We start from the raw sequence: 15,173 nt of genomic DNA, 5'->3' as shown, positions 1-15,173 counted from the left end.
TTGTTAATCTCACTTTACAGATAAGGAGACGGACAATTAGGTCTTCTCTCTTTTGGGGGAGCTCATTATCAATGATGGGAAGTTATAAGGAAAAAGATATTGATTCATCATGAGAAAACATTTTTCTGAGGGTCAGCAAAGAAGAAGATGAACACTGAAGAAGGTGATCATTGTTCAAGTGAGACAAGCCCTTGGTTGTGCGGAGTCAGCATCCCTGTCCTAGAGAAGGCACGTGTCGAGCTGCGTACTGGGTGAGGCGGCGCGGCCGCGCAGGGAACGCGGATGCTGGACCGTTGGGCTGTGCTCAGGCCCGGTGGGGCTTTCTCCTAAGGGCAGTGGACCATCATTGACAGATTTTATGTTGGAGAGTGGGGTGCTCTCGTAGTTCACTTTTGTCTTGTAGAGTGCTTGGAAACATTTAGAAGGCTTGGCAGGAGGTGATGTGATGAGTCAGAGTCGGGTGGCTGCGAGGTGTAGCAGTGTTCAATTTTCAAGTTGTTTTCAGGCCCAGGCTTGTGGCTCAGTAGCCGTGTCAGTTTGAATGACGCACTCAAGGAAGTGAAACAATTTATCTAATCAATTGAAGCAGTGATGTACCCAATTCCCAGGACTGTTGTGGAGATCCAGTGAGATAACGTTTGCAGTGTGCAGCATGGTCCCAGCACAGAGTCAGTGCTGAGTGAGTGCCAGTGAGTATCTGGTAGGTCAGGTGTGGGTGGTGGGACTCGGTGTCTGAGGATATCTGGGCCCTGAAGGAGGGGTCCATTCACATCTGTGAGTGATGGGTCTGAGTTGGGAGAGGCACGGAGAACTTAGCCCCGGACCAGAGGCCCTGGGCAGGACGGCTATTGGAGGAGCACCGTGAAGTCAGCTCTTTGCAGGTGGAGTTGGAGGTGCCCTTGTGACATCTAAGTGCAGTGTCACGAGCTGAAAGAGGAGGTCTGGGCCAAGGCTGTGCATTTTCGAATAATGTCAACTCCTGAGGACACCGAAGTATTGATCACTGAACGGAAGTCATACTTTACAGGACAAATGAATAGTAGTATCACCTCTGTCATCAAAGCTCACGTCTATTTATTCATCACTCAGTTTGCTAATTGGGTACTTACAGAGCTCACTTCACCGTCCTCCCGTGGGCTCAGGCTCCACAGAAAAGAGCTAGTGTGTCTTCCTCTTTTCCAGAAGAAGACACATTTAGCTTGTAGACTTCTGTACCTCGTCAGACTTAGGATATTAGTTTGTTGGTTTAATTGTATTTTCTGTTGGCCATGTCCTGACAGGAGAGAAATTTTACCTCATGGTCATGTTTCAATTAGCTGTTACTGAGAATTGCTGATCTGATACATAGTGTATGTATTATATTAACTTTGTAGAGTAGTTATCATTTTTCTGTCTTTGCCCTTTAATTTTGATTGCCCCTTCAGTGTTCTATCCTTTTTGGGGCCTTATTTTTTTTTAATTAAAAAATGTCTGTTAACAGTTAAGAAAACTAAAACAAAGAAAAAATGCACATGGGAGCTAAATTTAGAAAATGTCTAGTGTGTTTTCTATCTCGGCAATGGAGGGTTCTAGAAACTCGTGAAAACTTTCATTACACAAGTTCCTTAAAATGCTGATTAAGAAATAAAACCTTCCTTCCTCATCTTTCAAGCTGCACAACAAATTGTCAAGAAAGTGAGGGGAAATTCTCAGAAGCCAAGACAAATGAGAAAGCAGGGTTTCTGGGAGATATGCGAGCCTTAGAATCCCTGGGGTGCTGGTTCGATCCTGAACTGATTTTCAGTTGCCTTGACAGGAGGGCAGGATGTGAGCCCCAGGCCTCTGACACTAGGAGTTGGATGGGGGATCATATTATGGGCCAAGTCCATACTGAGGATCTTGGTTTACTAAAGGGTGAAATAGGAAAAAAAAATTCCTCAAGGCAAGAAAATAAGGAAAGTCAATTTTGTTGGAAGAGGGGAAAAATAACAAATCCAAAGTAAGGATATAGTTTAAAGTTGTTCTGGCATGAGAGTGACCACAAACACCTGGCAGAAAAGCACAGCTACTCCTTGATTGATAAGTTGTGTTTTGAATGAATCAGTGAACAGCCATTCTGAAAAAGGCCTCCAGAGTCTTGTGGATCAAGATACTGGACAGCAAACACCTCCCTTCCAAGGTCTCATTCAAATAACCAGAAAGGTTTTAAAGGAAAGAAGCCATGATCATAGTTCTATTTATTAACATTTCTATATGCTACGAATTCAGAGGTGACTATGTAGTTGTCTCCTCTATTATGGACCTTACTTTCTCTTTGGGGAGACAAAATGACATAGTTGGTAATCTTGGTGGAGGGAGGTGTTAGTCTGTTGCAATTAGCCAGGAGAGGAGATTAAGAAAACAGTGAAGGGTGGGTGAAATTTTTAGCTGAGGACAGTCTTGTTCACTTGGCTTTTAATTGCAGGCTCAATGAGCTGTCACTGGAGGGACTAGATCTTACAGAGGATGGACTTAGCTCAGGCCTCATTGGAATGGACAAATGAACCTGGAGAAAGACAGTCAAATCTGTGCAGACATTAAAGTTCACTTGAACGTGCTGCATCCCTGAGCCAAAGATAGGACAAATATGCAGCAATTCTTGAGGACAGAAGAGTGGTTTTTAAGGTTCTCCAAGAATGAATCCCATGGAACCGAGATGGCCAGTTGTCAAACTGAGACTTTGTTCTTTGGACGGTGTACCCAGCAAGGGTATTGGCCTTTTATATGTTTCCATTTGTCTTTAATACATGTCTGTTGATGAGGACATGGGCACAAATGTTTGACACCTTGTCGAGGCGATTTTGGATACCTGCCTAGAAGCATGGGCACAGTTGCGGCTGCTTCATACATCTTGCAGCCCGTCCCTTTCCCCGGCTCCGTGATCACGGCAGAGTGGTTCCTTGTTGACCTGTCCGTTTCCTCTGTGACATCATAACCCATGAAAAGACCGGAGCATATTAACTTGGCTTTGTTAAAGTCAAAGAAACAGATCAAATATGGAGTCAGATTTGTTCTTTCCTATTTCAGTAGTACCATGGAGATGGCAGTTTGGGCAGCTTTTTGTAGTGTCCTGGAGGCTTTCTCTCTCAGCTTCTGGGCGCCTCTATTGAAAACCCTTCTTTGCTGTCTGGCCTGCTGGTAATGCACACTGCCTGTTTTGCCCTGAAGATGTGTTCTGTTTATAAACTCATCTCTACTCCTTGGAAAACAGCTCAAGAAAAACTCAGATGGTTTTCCACCAGCCATGGGCAGGGGTGAGGTATACCATGTTATTATTTCATAAAATAATAGTAATAATAGTAATAGTAATAGTACTAGAAATAATAATAGTATTATAATAATAATAATAATATAAAAGAAGTCTTAAAACAGGACTGAGCACACTGGAGAGAGTCAATAAATGCTTTCTGGCTTAAATCAAAAGTGATGACTTAGTGATTCCATGGCTGCTGTATTTGCTAAGCTAGTTACTCCTTTGCTCCATTACACATTATTTTAACTGAAAAAGAAATGCAAGCAAATGGTTAAAAAAAAAACTCAGACAGAGCACAAAAATACACAAGTGAAAGAAGTTTTCCCTCATCCTCTGTTCTTTCAGCCCTGTCTGGAGATGCCACTGTTTACTATCTTTTGGGTGCTTTTCCAGATATGCTTTGCACATTCCCACCTATGTATGTAAATTCCTTTAAAATTTTAGTTATTTTTAACTTAAAGAGATTTAAATCCTCAAGTGGCTTCTGCCCGGGTAATAGAACAGAACAAATCTGACTCCATATTAGATCTGTTCCTTTGAATTTAACCCTATGCTCTGTCTCCTAGGCTTCATCTTGCTTGTAAAAAATTGTTGCCTAGAGCCTGAAATACACAGGAGAGCTTATTCTGAAGCTCTGACCTTTAAGGATATTTAAAATTTTTTCATTCATTAAAAGATAGCAAATTGCAGAATAGAAAATAACGTTTGTTTTGTTGGAGATTTACAGGGATCTGACCCACGCAGATAGCTGTAAGAACAAAGGATTCTAACAAGAAGGAATTCCTACACTAAGAAGTTTGCAACAACCAAGCGCGTAGGAAAGGAGCCTGAATTGTGACTTGGGGAGATGGTTTTCCAGAACATTAGTTTGCCAACTAGGTCTACAGAAACTTGCTATTCCAAGCCCCAACATCTAGTTTCCAAACTTATTGGCCTGTCCTGCACTGAGGAGAATGAATTTGGACTTGGTAACACCCCTATCTACCTAGAAAGCTGGGCACTGGAGCTGAGTGTTATGGAAACAGGCCAGCCAAGAAACAAGCACCAATCGGAGTGCTGGAGTACTCAGAATTATTATGCCGGCGGGCTCAGAGGGGCTTCTGCTCCGAAGTTCTGAGCATCTCCAAGACGTGCACATGAGGTTTTAAATACTTCAATACAAGTAAGGGGATATTAGCCAATAAGACTTAAAGAACAAAAAGCAAGGAATCAGTACACTGGAGCTTATCAACTTGTAATAGATCACGTTACTGACACTTGTTGAGCTTGGAATTACGAGTTAGGTTGTTAGGCCAATAAACTGACACTAAACTTCAGATTTACGAGATAGCCCAGCAGAACTTAGATCAGTAAACCGACACTTATCACACTCAGATTTGTGACTTAGCTTTTTAGCCCAGCTGGACTTTTCCTTCACATGAGGACAGCTCTCCCACCCCCAGGAAACCACTGTGAGCCCTTGATGTTTCCACTAGGTTGGGGTATGGTTTACCCAGGAGGGATGGGGACTATGCACCAACACTCAGGCAGTCTGCTCTGTCTGGGGCTCTGATCTTGTACCACACCACTCCCCCCAGCCCAACACCTGGGACAGTGGAGCTAAGGCAGTGATCCTTCCTGCCTGTTTCCCAGCGTGTAAAAGGGGAATATGTGCTCTTCCCAAGGAAGTTCTGAGCGACAACACCTGCGGGTGCTTGGTTCTCAGAGCAACAGAAAACCCAGCTCCGCATGGGGGCAACGGGTGTGATCCCCGTAGTGTTTCTGCAGAAGCATCTGATGGAGGGCTGGATCAGGGAGGTAAAACATGAGCTGCGGGACTTGAACGGTTACAGATGGGTACAGAGGTAGGTCTGCCATCTCAGGGTGCCCTAGAGGTAAAGCTTTTTCTCTCCAACTCCGCTACGACACTCCCCTATCCAGACCCATCCCTTCTCTGCTCTTCCTGTCCATCTGTATCCCTCCACTTTTCCCCTCTTCTCCACCCGCTCCCATCTTCTCCCTCCCTCGCTGTCCCACCTTCTCTCGCAGAATGCAGAGAGGATCCATGTCCCTCCTGCGCATGCGCTGTCGGTGCCTGGTGGTCCCCTGGTTCGAAGCTCCATGTCCGAGCCGGGGATTGGCCCCAAATGCTTCTCAACTCTGTCGCCCGTTAGGCCTTTGGTTCCTGCCTGGGGCCGGGGCTTCTGGCTGTGGAAGTGCAAGGTGGGGGGCTCCAGGGAAAGGGTTCAGTCGGCTTCGGGAGGGTGATCCGCCTTTCACAGCCCCCAAGGGCGCCAGTCAGCCCGTGTTCAGCTGAATTTCTCTGGCCAGACCCTTCTGACAGCACCACCTGCCCCGGCGCCCCGGCCACAGCTGTCCAGGTCCAGGTGTGCGCCTGCCACCTCTCACGCAGCCGGGATCCCCTCAGTCCACGGCTGGCGTCCCCTTCCCCTCTCCCGCCCGCGAGTCCTCTCCTCCCGGGCTTCCTCTCCTCGGCCGCCTGCCCGTCCCCACCAATGGGCGGGCTGTTTCCCGGGCGGGCGTGGTCTGCGGACCTGGACGGGAGCGGGCGGCTTATGCTGGTGCTGGGGCTGGCCTCCGACCGGGGCTGCAGCCCGCACCCCCCCTTTCCCTCCCCCCTAGGGCTGCCCTCCTTTCCCTTTCACCCTCCCTCAGGACCAGCTCAGTGGCGTGTGTGCTGCTCCCCGGACTGAGAGCCTCTGGCTGTAGCGCCCAGCTTCACCTGGTGGAGTCGGGAAAAGGGAGCATCAGTGCTGAGCAAGCTTCTGTCTCCTCCCTCAGTGTTTCTGCCGCAGGTAAGTATCTTGAACACTTTCAGGTGTTATGATGGCGGTGCTTGTTGATGTCACGTGTTTTTATAGTGAGAGGGATTAACAGTGGTGAAAGCAGGGCTTGGTTCTGTTAAAAATGAGCTGAAGGCATGAAGCTGTGATATCCTCCTTCCTTCCCTCTCCAAGGGTGAAACGTGTGACAGTCAATTTTAAAAAGATAGTTACAGTCCCTAGCTAGCCCAGCCCAGCTAGTGTGTGTTAACAGGAACAGCATCACCAGAGGCCTTGGAGACCCAGGGATATTGCAGTCCTAAAGAACTCCTGGCACAGTTTTGTTTGTATTGGTTTTTTGTTTTTCTTAAATTGTGGGACAGACTAGTGGTATAAAAAGAAAAATATTTGTCAAGAAATATTTTTTCATATAACAGCGTTATTGTGATATAGTTCACACACCATGAAGTACATCCATTTAAATGATAAAATTCAGCAGCTTTTAGCATATTCACAGTTGTGCAACCATTATTATTCCAGAACGTTTTTATCACTTCAGAAAGAGCAGTGGAAATTAATGACCTATCCACCCCTCCCCAGTGGTGGTTCTAAAGAAATTTCTTGGCTAATCTTGACCATAAATTCACTTGTTACATTCCAAGAAAAATCTGGTAGGAATTCTAATCAGAATTGCAATGAATCTGTCTATCAAAACAGGAAGAATTAACGTCTTTATGGCACAAACTTCTTCTACCCATGAATATATTTCGGACCCTATATTTTCCTCTGTCCAGAGCCTGGCCCATGGGAAGTCCTCACTACTTGTTGGGCTTGTGAATGATGAGATTCTATACATCGTTAGTTGCAGCTGTAGCCTTTCACAGAAGAGAAAAGAAACCTCAGTGAAGCAAGTGACTCTCTGATGGTCAGAAAGAGTGACAGCCATTGCTGGAGTGATCCAGTGGACTTGGTGTTTACAACCAGAATTCTCCACCACCTACAGCTAAGGGGATTAGAGTGTTCTTTTATTTTTTCTTAATGGCGTTGCTTTTATTTTTACTTATTTTTTAAATTATTTTTTATTTAAGTGTAGTCAATTTACAATGTTAGTTTCAGGTGTACAGCAGAGATTCAGTTATAAACATATGCATATGTATATACATATGTTTTAGATTGTTTTTAGTATAACTCATTACAAGAAATTGAATATAGTTCCCTGTGTTATATAGCAGGTCCTTGTCATTTATTTTATATTTACTAATTTGTATCTGTTAATCCCTCCTTTCCTGCCTGCTAAATACAGTTTGCTTTCTATGTCCATGAGTCCATTTATAGGAGCACCATTTTTCCTAGTAATATATGCTCTTTGGCTGCTTTCAGTTTCAGTAATTCCATCTTATCTGTGGGCGCTTTTCTTCTGGTTGCCTTTATGTGGTTTGCACACGTGGTAATAGAGATCTTTATTTGGGAGAACTCCAGGTCTCGTGTAGTCCCTGGTACAGAATGCCCACTGAATTGATGATTGAACTGGGAAAAAAGCACAGTAAATGCTGGAATTTCCACTATGGTTGAGAATTCCAGGTTTCAATAACCTGTTTAGACAACCTTACTATTGGCTGCACCCATACTGGGTAATTTGGTGGAAATTCATGGTATGGTGGTGTAGAGACGGGACCTTATATTCTTCTTCTCTTTCTATTTTCTAACACTCATTTTCCTGGGCCTTCCAGATCCTCCCCCAGAAGTGCCCAGGGCTGGCTTAGTGCTGCGCTGAGGCAATATTTGTTAATAACGCCCTTTCCTCTTCTCCTCTGAGCCTCCGTTTCTTTCTGTGCACAATGAGCGCTTAGACTAGATAAATACTTTTCAGTTTCTTTTAAAGCCATGTTTCCTTTGAGAAACAGAAAATGCAAATATCTCCTCTCAACCCAACCCTTTAGATTTTGGTATGTCCTCCAAGGAGTGACATAGCTCTTTGTGAAAAATTGATGTGATTTTGATTGCAGGTGACACAGAAAAGACTCTTCAGAGATTTATTGCAGGGAGAGGGCAGGAAAGAGGCAGTATGTGACACTTTCTAGTGTGAGCAACGGAGCAGGGACTTGGATTTAAATACGGTGTCTGACGTGGCCTCTCTCTAATCTTGTAGAATGTGATAAACTTCTCTACCTCAGTTTCTTGATGTGTCAAGTTGGGGTGATAATATTTTAAGGCTTCTGTGAAACATTATACAAATAAGACATTTGTGTCTCGGTAGAAACAAGATCTGCTAGGGATTCAGGGATTTGTTTAAAAAAAATTCTTGTCCATAGCACTCTGTCTGTGTGTATTTAGAAGTTCCTGGAGGGTGAGGGTGAGTCTAAAGTCCATTGTGGGACAGGTGGCCCATATTTCTCCGTGTCCCAGTTTACCCCCTACTCCCCAGTCCTCTTCCTCAGTCCAGGATGAAGTTCCCTAGTAGATTTACACAGAGGTCTTGTGGAAATGGCTTTTCATTTTATTGTTTCACCAAGAAGGGCTGCCATCATGATCTCTGTGGTCAGGTTTTGAAGGGCTGCCATCATGATATCTGGTAAGAATTCTATGCAATTTGGAGTTCCAATTTAATGAAAAGAAAAAAATTACAAATAGAAAATTAGAACAAGGGTGGTGACAGGGGCTCTTTTAAGTGGACACCATTAGCTTTGTTAGCTTCAGGTGCTGTGGCTTGTTGCCACGAGGACCCATCCTCTTGCTCTGAAGTTGGAGGGACTAGTGGGCTCAGTGGGAATGTTAACTGAGTGTATCTCATGGGCTGGGCATTGTCCTATTTGTACTGTGTGTTCCTTATTTGAGACAGTGAGCTCACCTAACCTCGATAACCTCTTTAAAATATTAGACTTTTAATTTTGAGATGTAATGTAGATTCCCATGTGGTAGTAAGAGATTATATGGAGAGGGCCTATGGACCCTTTGCCCAGTTTTCTTAATGGTTCCATCATGCAGTGTTGGGGTACAATTCATTACTGACTCACTAACAATTTGAGGTTTGTGTTATTGCCCTTATTTCTATTCACGATTAAACTGGGGCTTCGTGAAGCACGCAGGCCTGTCCAGGTCACCCACATTGTTAATGCAGAGTCGGGTGAACGTGGGCTTGGGATTTCCAGGCAGTACCATTATGATGGTTTGTGGCAGGGAGCAGCATTCACTTTGCTTGTTTATTCATTCATTCAACAAACATTTATTGAGTAAACTCTGTGGGTCAGATGCTTTCATAGAGTTATCTGATTCTTCAGCAGTACTGAGAATCAGGTAATGTTTATATTTTTTAATCTGAGAAAATTAGCTCTGAGAGGTTATAACCTCCCCAAAGGAAGTATAACTCATAAAGGAGGGATAGAACATGTGTACAGTCACCTCCTTTTATGCAGGTGGTACCCTATGCATTTTACATTTTCAAACATCCGTAATCCAGATATATTCTTGTAAGGCAAGGCTTTTTTTTTAATTGAAGTATAGTCAAGTTTACAATGTTGTGTCAATTGCAAGGTGTTTTTTGACTTTTGAATTAAAAAATACTTTTTCAGGAGGGAAATTAGGTGTATTTATTTGTTTGATTTTTTAAAATGAGGTACTGGGGTTTGAACCCAGGACCTCGTACATGCTAAGCATGTGCTCCACCAATGAACAGTACACTCTACCCCAAGGCAAGTTTTCTTATCCATTATTATGAAGCTTAGGAGTTCAAATAAATTGAATAGGAATCCAGATCTTTTGATCCTACTGTCGTCCTTCTCTTTATATTCTGCTGAAGGGGGTTGGGGAAGCATTTCCTTTGTTCATTTCTTTATTCAGCATTTTTGAGCAGTGACTTTGCATCAGGGCCTTGCTAGGTGCTTGGAAATAGAAAATAAGAAATGACATTTCTCTGCAGAGGCAGGAAGCCTAGACCAAAAGCTGGGTAATGTGATCCGAGCTACAGTAGCCATATGCAGACTCTGAGGACAAACTGTACCCTTGGATTTGCTTTGGCTTCCCTTGTCTTCTGGCTGGTACACACCAGGTCACCGCAACCCAGATGGGCCCGTAGCACACAGCAGAGAATGTACCTCGATCTCCTCTCCCCTCTCGGCAGGGCCTGCAACATGAGCATCCCTGACTACGTGCAGTGTGCTGAGGACCACCAGACTCGTCCCGTTGTGGTCCAATCCATAGAGATCATCTCAGAGGAGAATTTCTTTTGCATCTATCAGCTACTCACCTCGGTTAGCCATATCAGCCCTTGTGGCTCCCAGTGGACACTCTGTATCCACTACAGGCACCGCTATGTGCCCGAGAATCGGTGGAGCGTCTTCCAGAAACACCCCAAGGTCGTGGGCCTTGTCACCATTACCGAATGTCTCTCTGCCAAGGCCTTCGAGAAGCTCCACATGCAGAGGAGCTGTATGGCGCATCGCTTAATGACTCTCAGCTTTTTGTCTTTGTGCAGCATGGGGAGGTAGCCGAGCAGACGCGCACCGACGTTGCCTTCAATCTAAGAGTACTGCAGGGTGGTGGAGAAGAGGATCGAGGACTTCACTGAGTCACTCTTCATCTTGCTCAAGTCCAAGTGGCTGGATGGTGGCCCCAAGAATTCTGGGGACAAGATCCCCCTCCCCTACATCCCGTTTGAGAAGGAAGACTTCATGGGACTGGACACAGACAGCAGGTAAGTTTACCTGGAAGCCAGTCCACCTTGGCTGTGTGCTGGATTGCTTCCCTACATCCAGAAAGGGATCAGCAAGGAAGAAGTCAATCTTGTAGCCAAGGGGGGAGGGAGGTGCAGCCCGCCGGTTTCCAGACATTTCAAAGTGAATCCGCCTTTATTTCAGAGAGATCCTTTTAGGGTTAGTGTGGACACTTACTCCCGCTTTACAGCCAGGAACATGGTGGGACCCCTGGAGTTGCTGTCCAATAAAGTAGCCAAAGCCACTGATGCTAGGAGCACTGGGGAGGAGGCTGGACTCAGCTGAGATGTACTGTAGGTCAAATGCACATCAGACGCTGAGGCTTGTCTAGTAAAAGTACATAAACTATCTCTCTACTTCCTATATTGATTACATGTCAAAATAATAGTATTTTACATACAGTAGATTAAGTAAGATCTGTTCTTAAAATCACATTCTAGTATTTGTTTTTTGTTTGTTGGTTTGTTTCTTTGTTTCAAATTTTAAACGTGGCAACTGGGAAACTTTCTTTACATGGCTCTCATTTCATTTCTGTTGCGCAGCCTGTCCTGGTACATGCTCATCCCTTTGCTTATAGATGAGATGCTGAACCCCGAGAGGCAGAACGAGGCGCTGGTTGAGCTGCGGCTGGAGCCGCTGTCACCTGCCTCCCAGGCCCAGCACCTTTTCAGCTCAGGCCGTCTCTTCCTGCCCGACAGCCACCATGCCAAGTTAGGACATCAGAAACACCGCCAGGGACTTCCTAATGAACTCCTTATGCAGGGAAAGGCGTATCACGGTGTATGGGACAGAGCAGGGAAATGTTCATTCCCACTTTGTCCCTGTGATTAAGTCAATGGCCCCACTTTGCCTCGGAAGTACAGATGAGCTCTTCTGGGCTGCCTACCCCCCACCTTCTGCTCTGTTTCCCCGTATATCTATCATGTTTTCCCTCGGGCTGAAGAGGGTGAGATGCCTTTGCCGAGACGTGGTCCCCCTTTGCTGGGGTGAGTGAGGGAAGCTGTGTCCCCCCGGCCTACGGCCTCGGTCCTTGAGTCTGGAGAGGGCTCATGGTGGTCCCACAGGTGGCGGTCAGAAGACCTGGCATGTGCTACCGGGCCCGCTTTGGAGGTGGTGCTCTGTGATTCTTGAACTTACCTAAGATCAAATCCTACTTTCTGGTTGTTGGTAAGTTGGAGGAGAAGATGCTAGGGAATTAATAAAAAGAATGTCTAGACCAGCCCTGTGAGTGAGAAGCACAGGGGACACTAGTCCCACCTGCGAGAGCCCACCTAGCAGGCTCTGGATGAATTTTCTGTTCCTCCCCAGAAATACCTCTATGGCTTAAGGAAGAGGAGAGGCATGTCGTGGCCATGATCTGTACTTGTCCTCACAGGGCCCTGTGATCTACATGCCCGCACTCCCCATCTGCTTCTTGGAGATGAGCTGGCATGTTTAGGAGCCTGGGCACTGCTGAGGGCATAGCTCCCAGCACCGTGCTACACAGAGTCTCGCTCCGTTCACCTCATCTGTCAACTCCTGCTGAGGCCCCAGACATTAGTCAAGTAGGTGCATCAGCGAAACCTAAGCAGGGACCACCTTCTCCCCCTGGACAGACTGGTGAGTGAGCAGTGGAAGCCTGGAGCCCTGCCCCAGCCCCCACGCCAGTGCCACTTCTTTTGTCATAGGAGGCACTGGTGACATTTTTGCTCAACAAATGCTTGTCTCTGAGTCTGCAGACCCACCAGAGAATGCCAGCTTGTTTTTGCCTTTTGAAGTCTGCCCTTGGGACTTGGCGGAGTAGCCGGATGTGTACTTAGCCCACAGTGGTTCAGCGCATTAAACCTGCCTCCTTGTGGGTCTGTCTATTCTGGTACCATAAGGGCTCAGCCAGCATCTGAACGTCATTGAGATAACGCGGCCAGTGAGCTCGGGTCAAGCACATTCTCCTCCAGTCACTTTTACTCCATTGTTTCTTTTACTATTCCACAGTCATTAATTTTTTAAACAATGCTTTGGTGCAGGAGCAGAGCCTCATTCTCTCCTGCTACTCTTGGTGGAAGTGAGTAAAACGGTCCAGACTGAAATGCGACAATAATTTGTAGCTCAAAAGCTGCCTAGTCACTTGTAGGTCGAATTTTGGTTAGGGGAGCTGAACACGTTGTGGTCCCCCGGCAGCGCCGCTCCCCTCAGGCCCCTGCTTTCCCTTGAGCAGGAGGTGAGGTTGGGCCTCACCATCCCCGCGTCCCTGGCCTCACACACTCACATAAATTCTTGTACATGCAGTCAAAATTATTTTTGTTCTTGTGTGATTCTAATTTTCTCTTGTTCCTCTTTTCCTTTTTCTTTACTCCTTTTTCACTTGTACTGCCCAGTGAGCATGTTGTTGCTTCTGAAAATGTGGGCTGTGCACACCCTGCATTTGAAATAGCAAGATTGCCCTCCGTACAGTCTCCATCGCTTTAAAAAGCAACAACTTAACAGCTGTTTTGATCCATCTATTATCTTAGTCATTTTTTATTTTCTAATTTTTTGGAATATTTGCTTTGTTAGCTCATCACCCACTGGTGTTTGATACCTGTTGAAATCCTTGTTTTTGAGGAACATGTTTGGTCCTCCTTTTATTTGATGACAAATGCGCCCTTATTAAATTTGTTTCATTGTTTTGAAGAAGTAAGATGTGAATTGATTTAGTCGGCTGCTCAGGGATTCTTTTCATGGAGTATTTAAACTTGTAAGGTCAAACTCTGCAGCATTTTGCTCGATTCCTGCTTTTACACAAACGTGCTCAGCACGCGGTTCCTGGCTGTCGCTGTGTGACGTGCGTGACGTCGCTTCCTGGCCGGCGGTCACTGGTGAGGATGTGGCCGCCACGGAGGTGACAGCTGCAGGGGACGCTGTTGGAGGAAGCGGTCACCGTTTGGTTCTTTAATTTTTTTTTTTTTGCATTCAACTTCCCCGTGCCATTTACTTTACTTTGCCTTCATAAATGGGCAGAATTGGGTCTAAAATCCATGCCACTATTTTTTCCCTTTACGAGGCTGGTTTTTCTGAGTATCAGGACAACATGGCCTTCTCCTAAGTAGCTGGCTTACCTGGATCTGTTGGGCAAAGGGACTGCTAAAAGGGCCGTAGCTTCCTCTCTGCTCCAGCCAGTGGGCATTCAGAGCTGGGTCTGTGGTTTGCCTCAGCAGCCGTGCAGACCTTCCTGCCTCGGCCTTTACTTTTAACCCATGTTGGCAGTAAAGAGCTGAATCCGTTTCTGTTGCAGCTGACGCCCACCACGTGGGCCCCCTAACGTGTCGTTAGTTTGTGGTAGTCAGTCCCCAACACCCCAGTCAACAATGAAGGAAGATGATTTGTCCAACCCAGGACCTTGGATTCTCAACCCTACCCTGGTTCATCTCACCTGGTGGAATTGTTTGGCCACCACCATCATGCTGACCATGAGGCCTTGTTTCTCCTTTCATGCTCTGGTCCAAATGTGGACACTTCATTTTTCACTGAATTTGTCTCGCTTGAGACAGGCCAGAATATCTGAATGAGTCCATCACATTCTGGGTGGGGAACAGAATAGAAGTAAGTGTCGCAAGTAGATGGAGTCTAGGCTGTCCGGGTTGGCAAATGCAGGCTGGGATCTGTGATGGCTGGGCTGTACACTGGACACAGGCCTTTCCCATGGCTCCTGAGAGCCCATGAGTTGAAGTGATAACAGCCTTGCGTGGGTTCCCCCATCCTCATCTGCTCATTGGCAAGTGTGTCTGCTAATTAGGAGCTCCCCCAGACCTCGGGCCCTTCAAAGCTCAGACCATGGGAGAACCTTGAGTCCCTTCTCCTGGGCCTCCTGTGTGAGAATCCACTGCCTTCTGAGGTGAACAGCGGCAGGAGATGCCTCCCCATCCAGGGAGCACCCTACGGAGGACTGTTAGTGCACCATGCTGTGAGCTTGTGTGTTTCCGGCCATGGTCCCTACAGAACTACACTTGAGATGGGCTTATTGATGGAGATAACAGGACTGATTCCAGGGCAGGGCCTGGGGGAGGGAACAGTGGAAATTGAATGTGACCTCAGACACCTCGGTGGGTGCTGGGGCTGTTACTAAAATGGGGAGTCTGGGAGATACCTGACAGGAATGGAATTCCAGAGTAAATGGTGGACATGAGGCATTTTTAAGATGCCATTTGTCATCCAAATTAGGACTTCAAAGAGGCACTCGGGTCGATGAGCCTGGGGCTCAGGTGAAGGAGCCGGACTAGAGATACACGTTGGGAGTCGTCATTCTTAGCTGGTGTTCACAGCCTTGCATGTGAATTAGATCATCTCGAGAGCTGCAGACTGAGACTGAGGGGGGCAGGGCTGTGTCTTGGTTGGAGGAAAGCCCAGACCATACAGCTCTGGTGTGTCAGTCAGTGGCGTTTGCCATTTTCAAAGCAATGCCAGTTATCCTTAAGG

At 46.2% G+C, this 15,173-nt stretch overlaps 2 protein-coding genes across 2 annotated transcripts in view; both read left to right on the top strand.

Moving 5' to 3' along the window:
* LOC140694799 (uncharacterized) overlaps window positions 1-10,697 on the top strand; it is a 77,063-nt gene extending 66,366 nt beyond the window's left edge. Inside the window, exons 14-15 of the mRNA XM_072957861.1 lie at window positions 5,927-6,066; window positions 10,505-10,697. The gene's annotated coding sequence lies outside the window, so the exon portion shown is untranslated. The remainder of the gene's footprint in view (window positions 1-5,926; window positions 6,067-10,504) is intronic.
* The window catches only part of LOC140694806 (trafficking protein particle complex subunit 9-like), a 60,751-nt gene continuing 56,083 nt past the window's right edge, over window positions 10,506-15,173 (top strand). The window contains exons 1-2 of the mRNA XM_072957865.1: window positions 10,506-10,513; window positions 10,565-10,723. Of these exons, the coding sequence (XP_072813966.1) occupies window positions 10,506-10,513; window positions 10,565-10,723 (167 nt within the window). The remainder of the gene's footprint in view (window positions 10,514-10,564; window positions 10,724-15,173) is intronic.

The sequence above is a fragment of the Vicugna pacos genome, unplaced genomic scaffold (genome assembly GCF_048564905.1).
Source record: "Vicugna pacos unplaced genomic scaffold, VicPac4 scaffold_104, whole genome shotgun sequence".
Classification (NCBI taxonomy): domain Eukaryota; kingdom Metazoa; phylum Chordata; class Mammalia; order Artiodactyla; family Camelidae; genus Vicugna; species Vicugna pacos.
The sequence above is the reverse complement of the archived record's forward strand: the minus strand, read 5'-3'. Positions and strand labels throughout refer to the sequence as shown.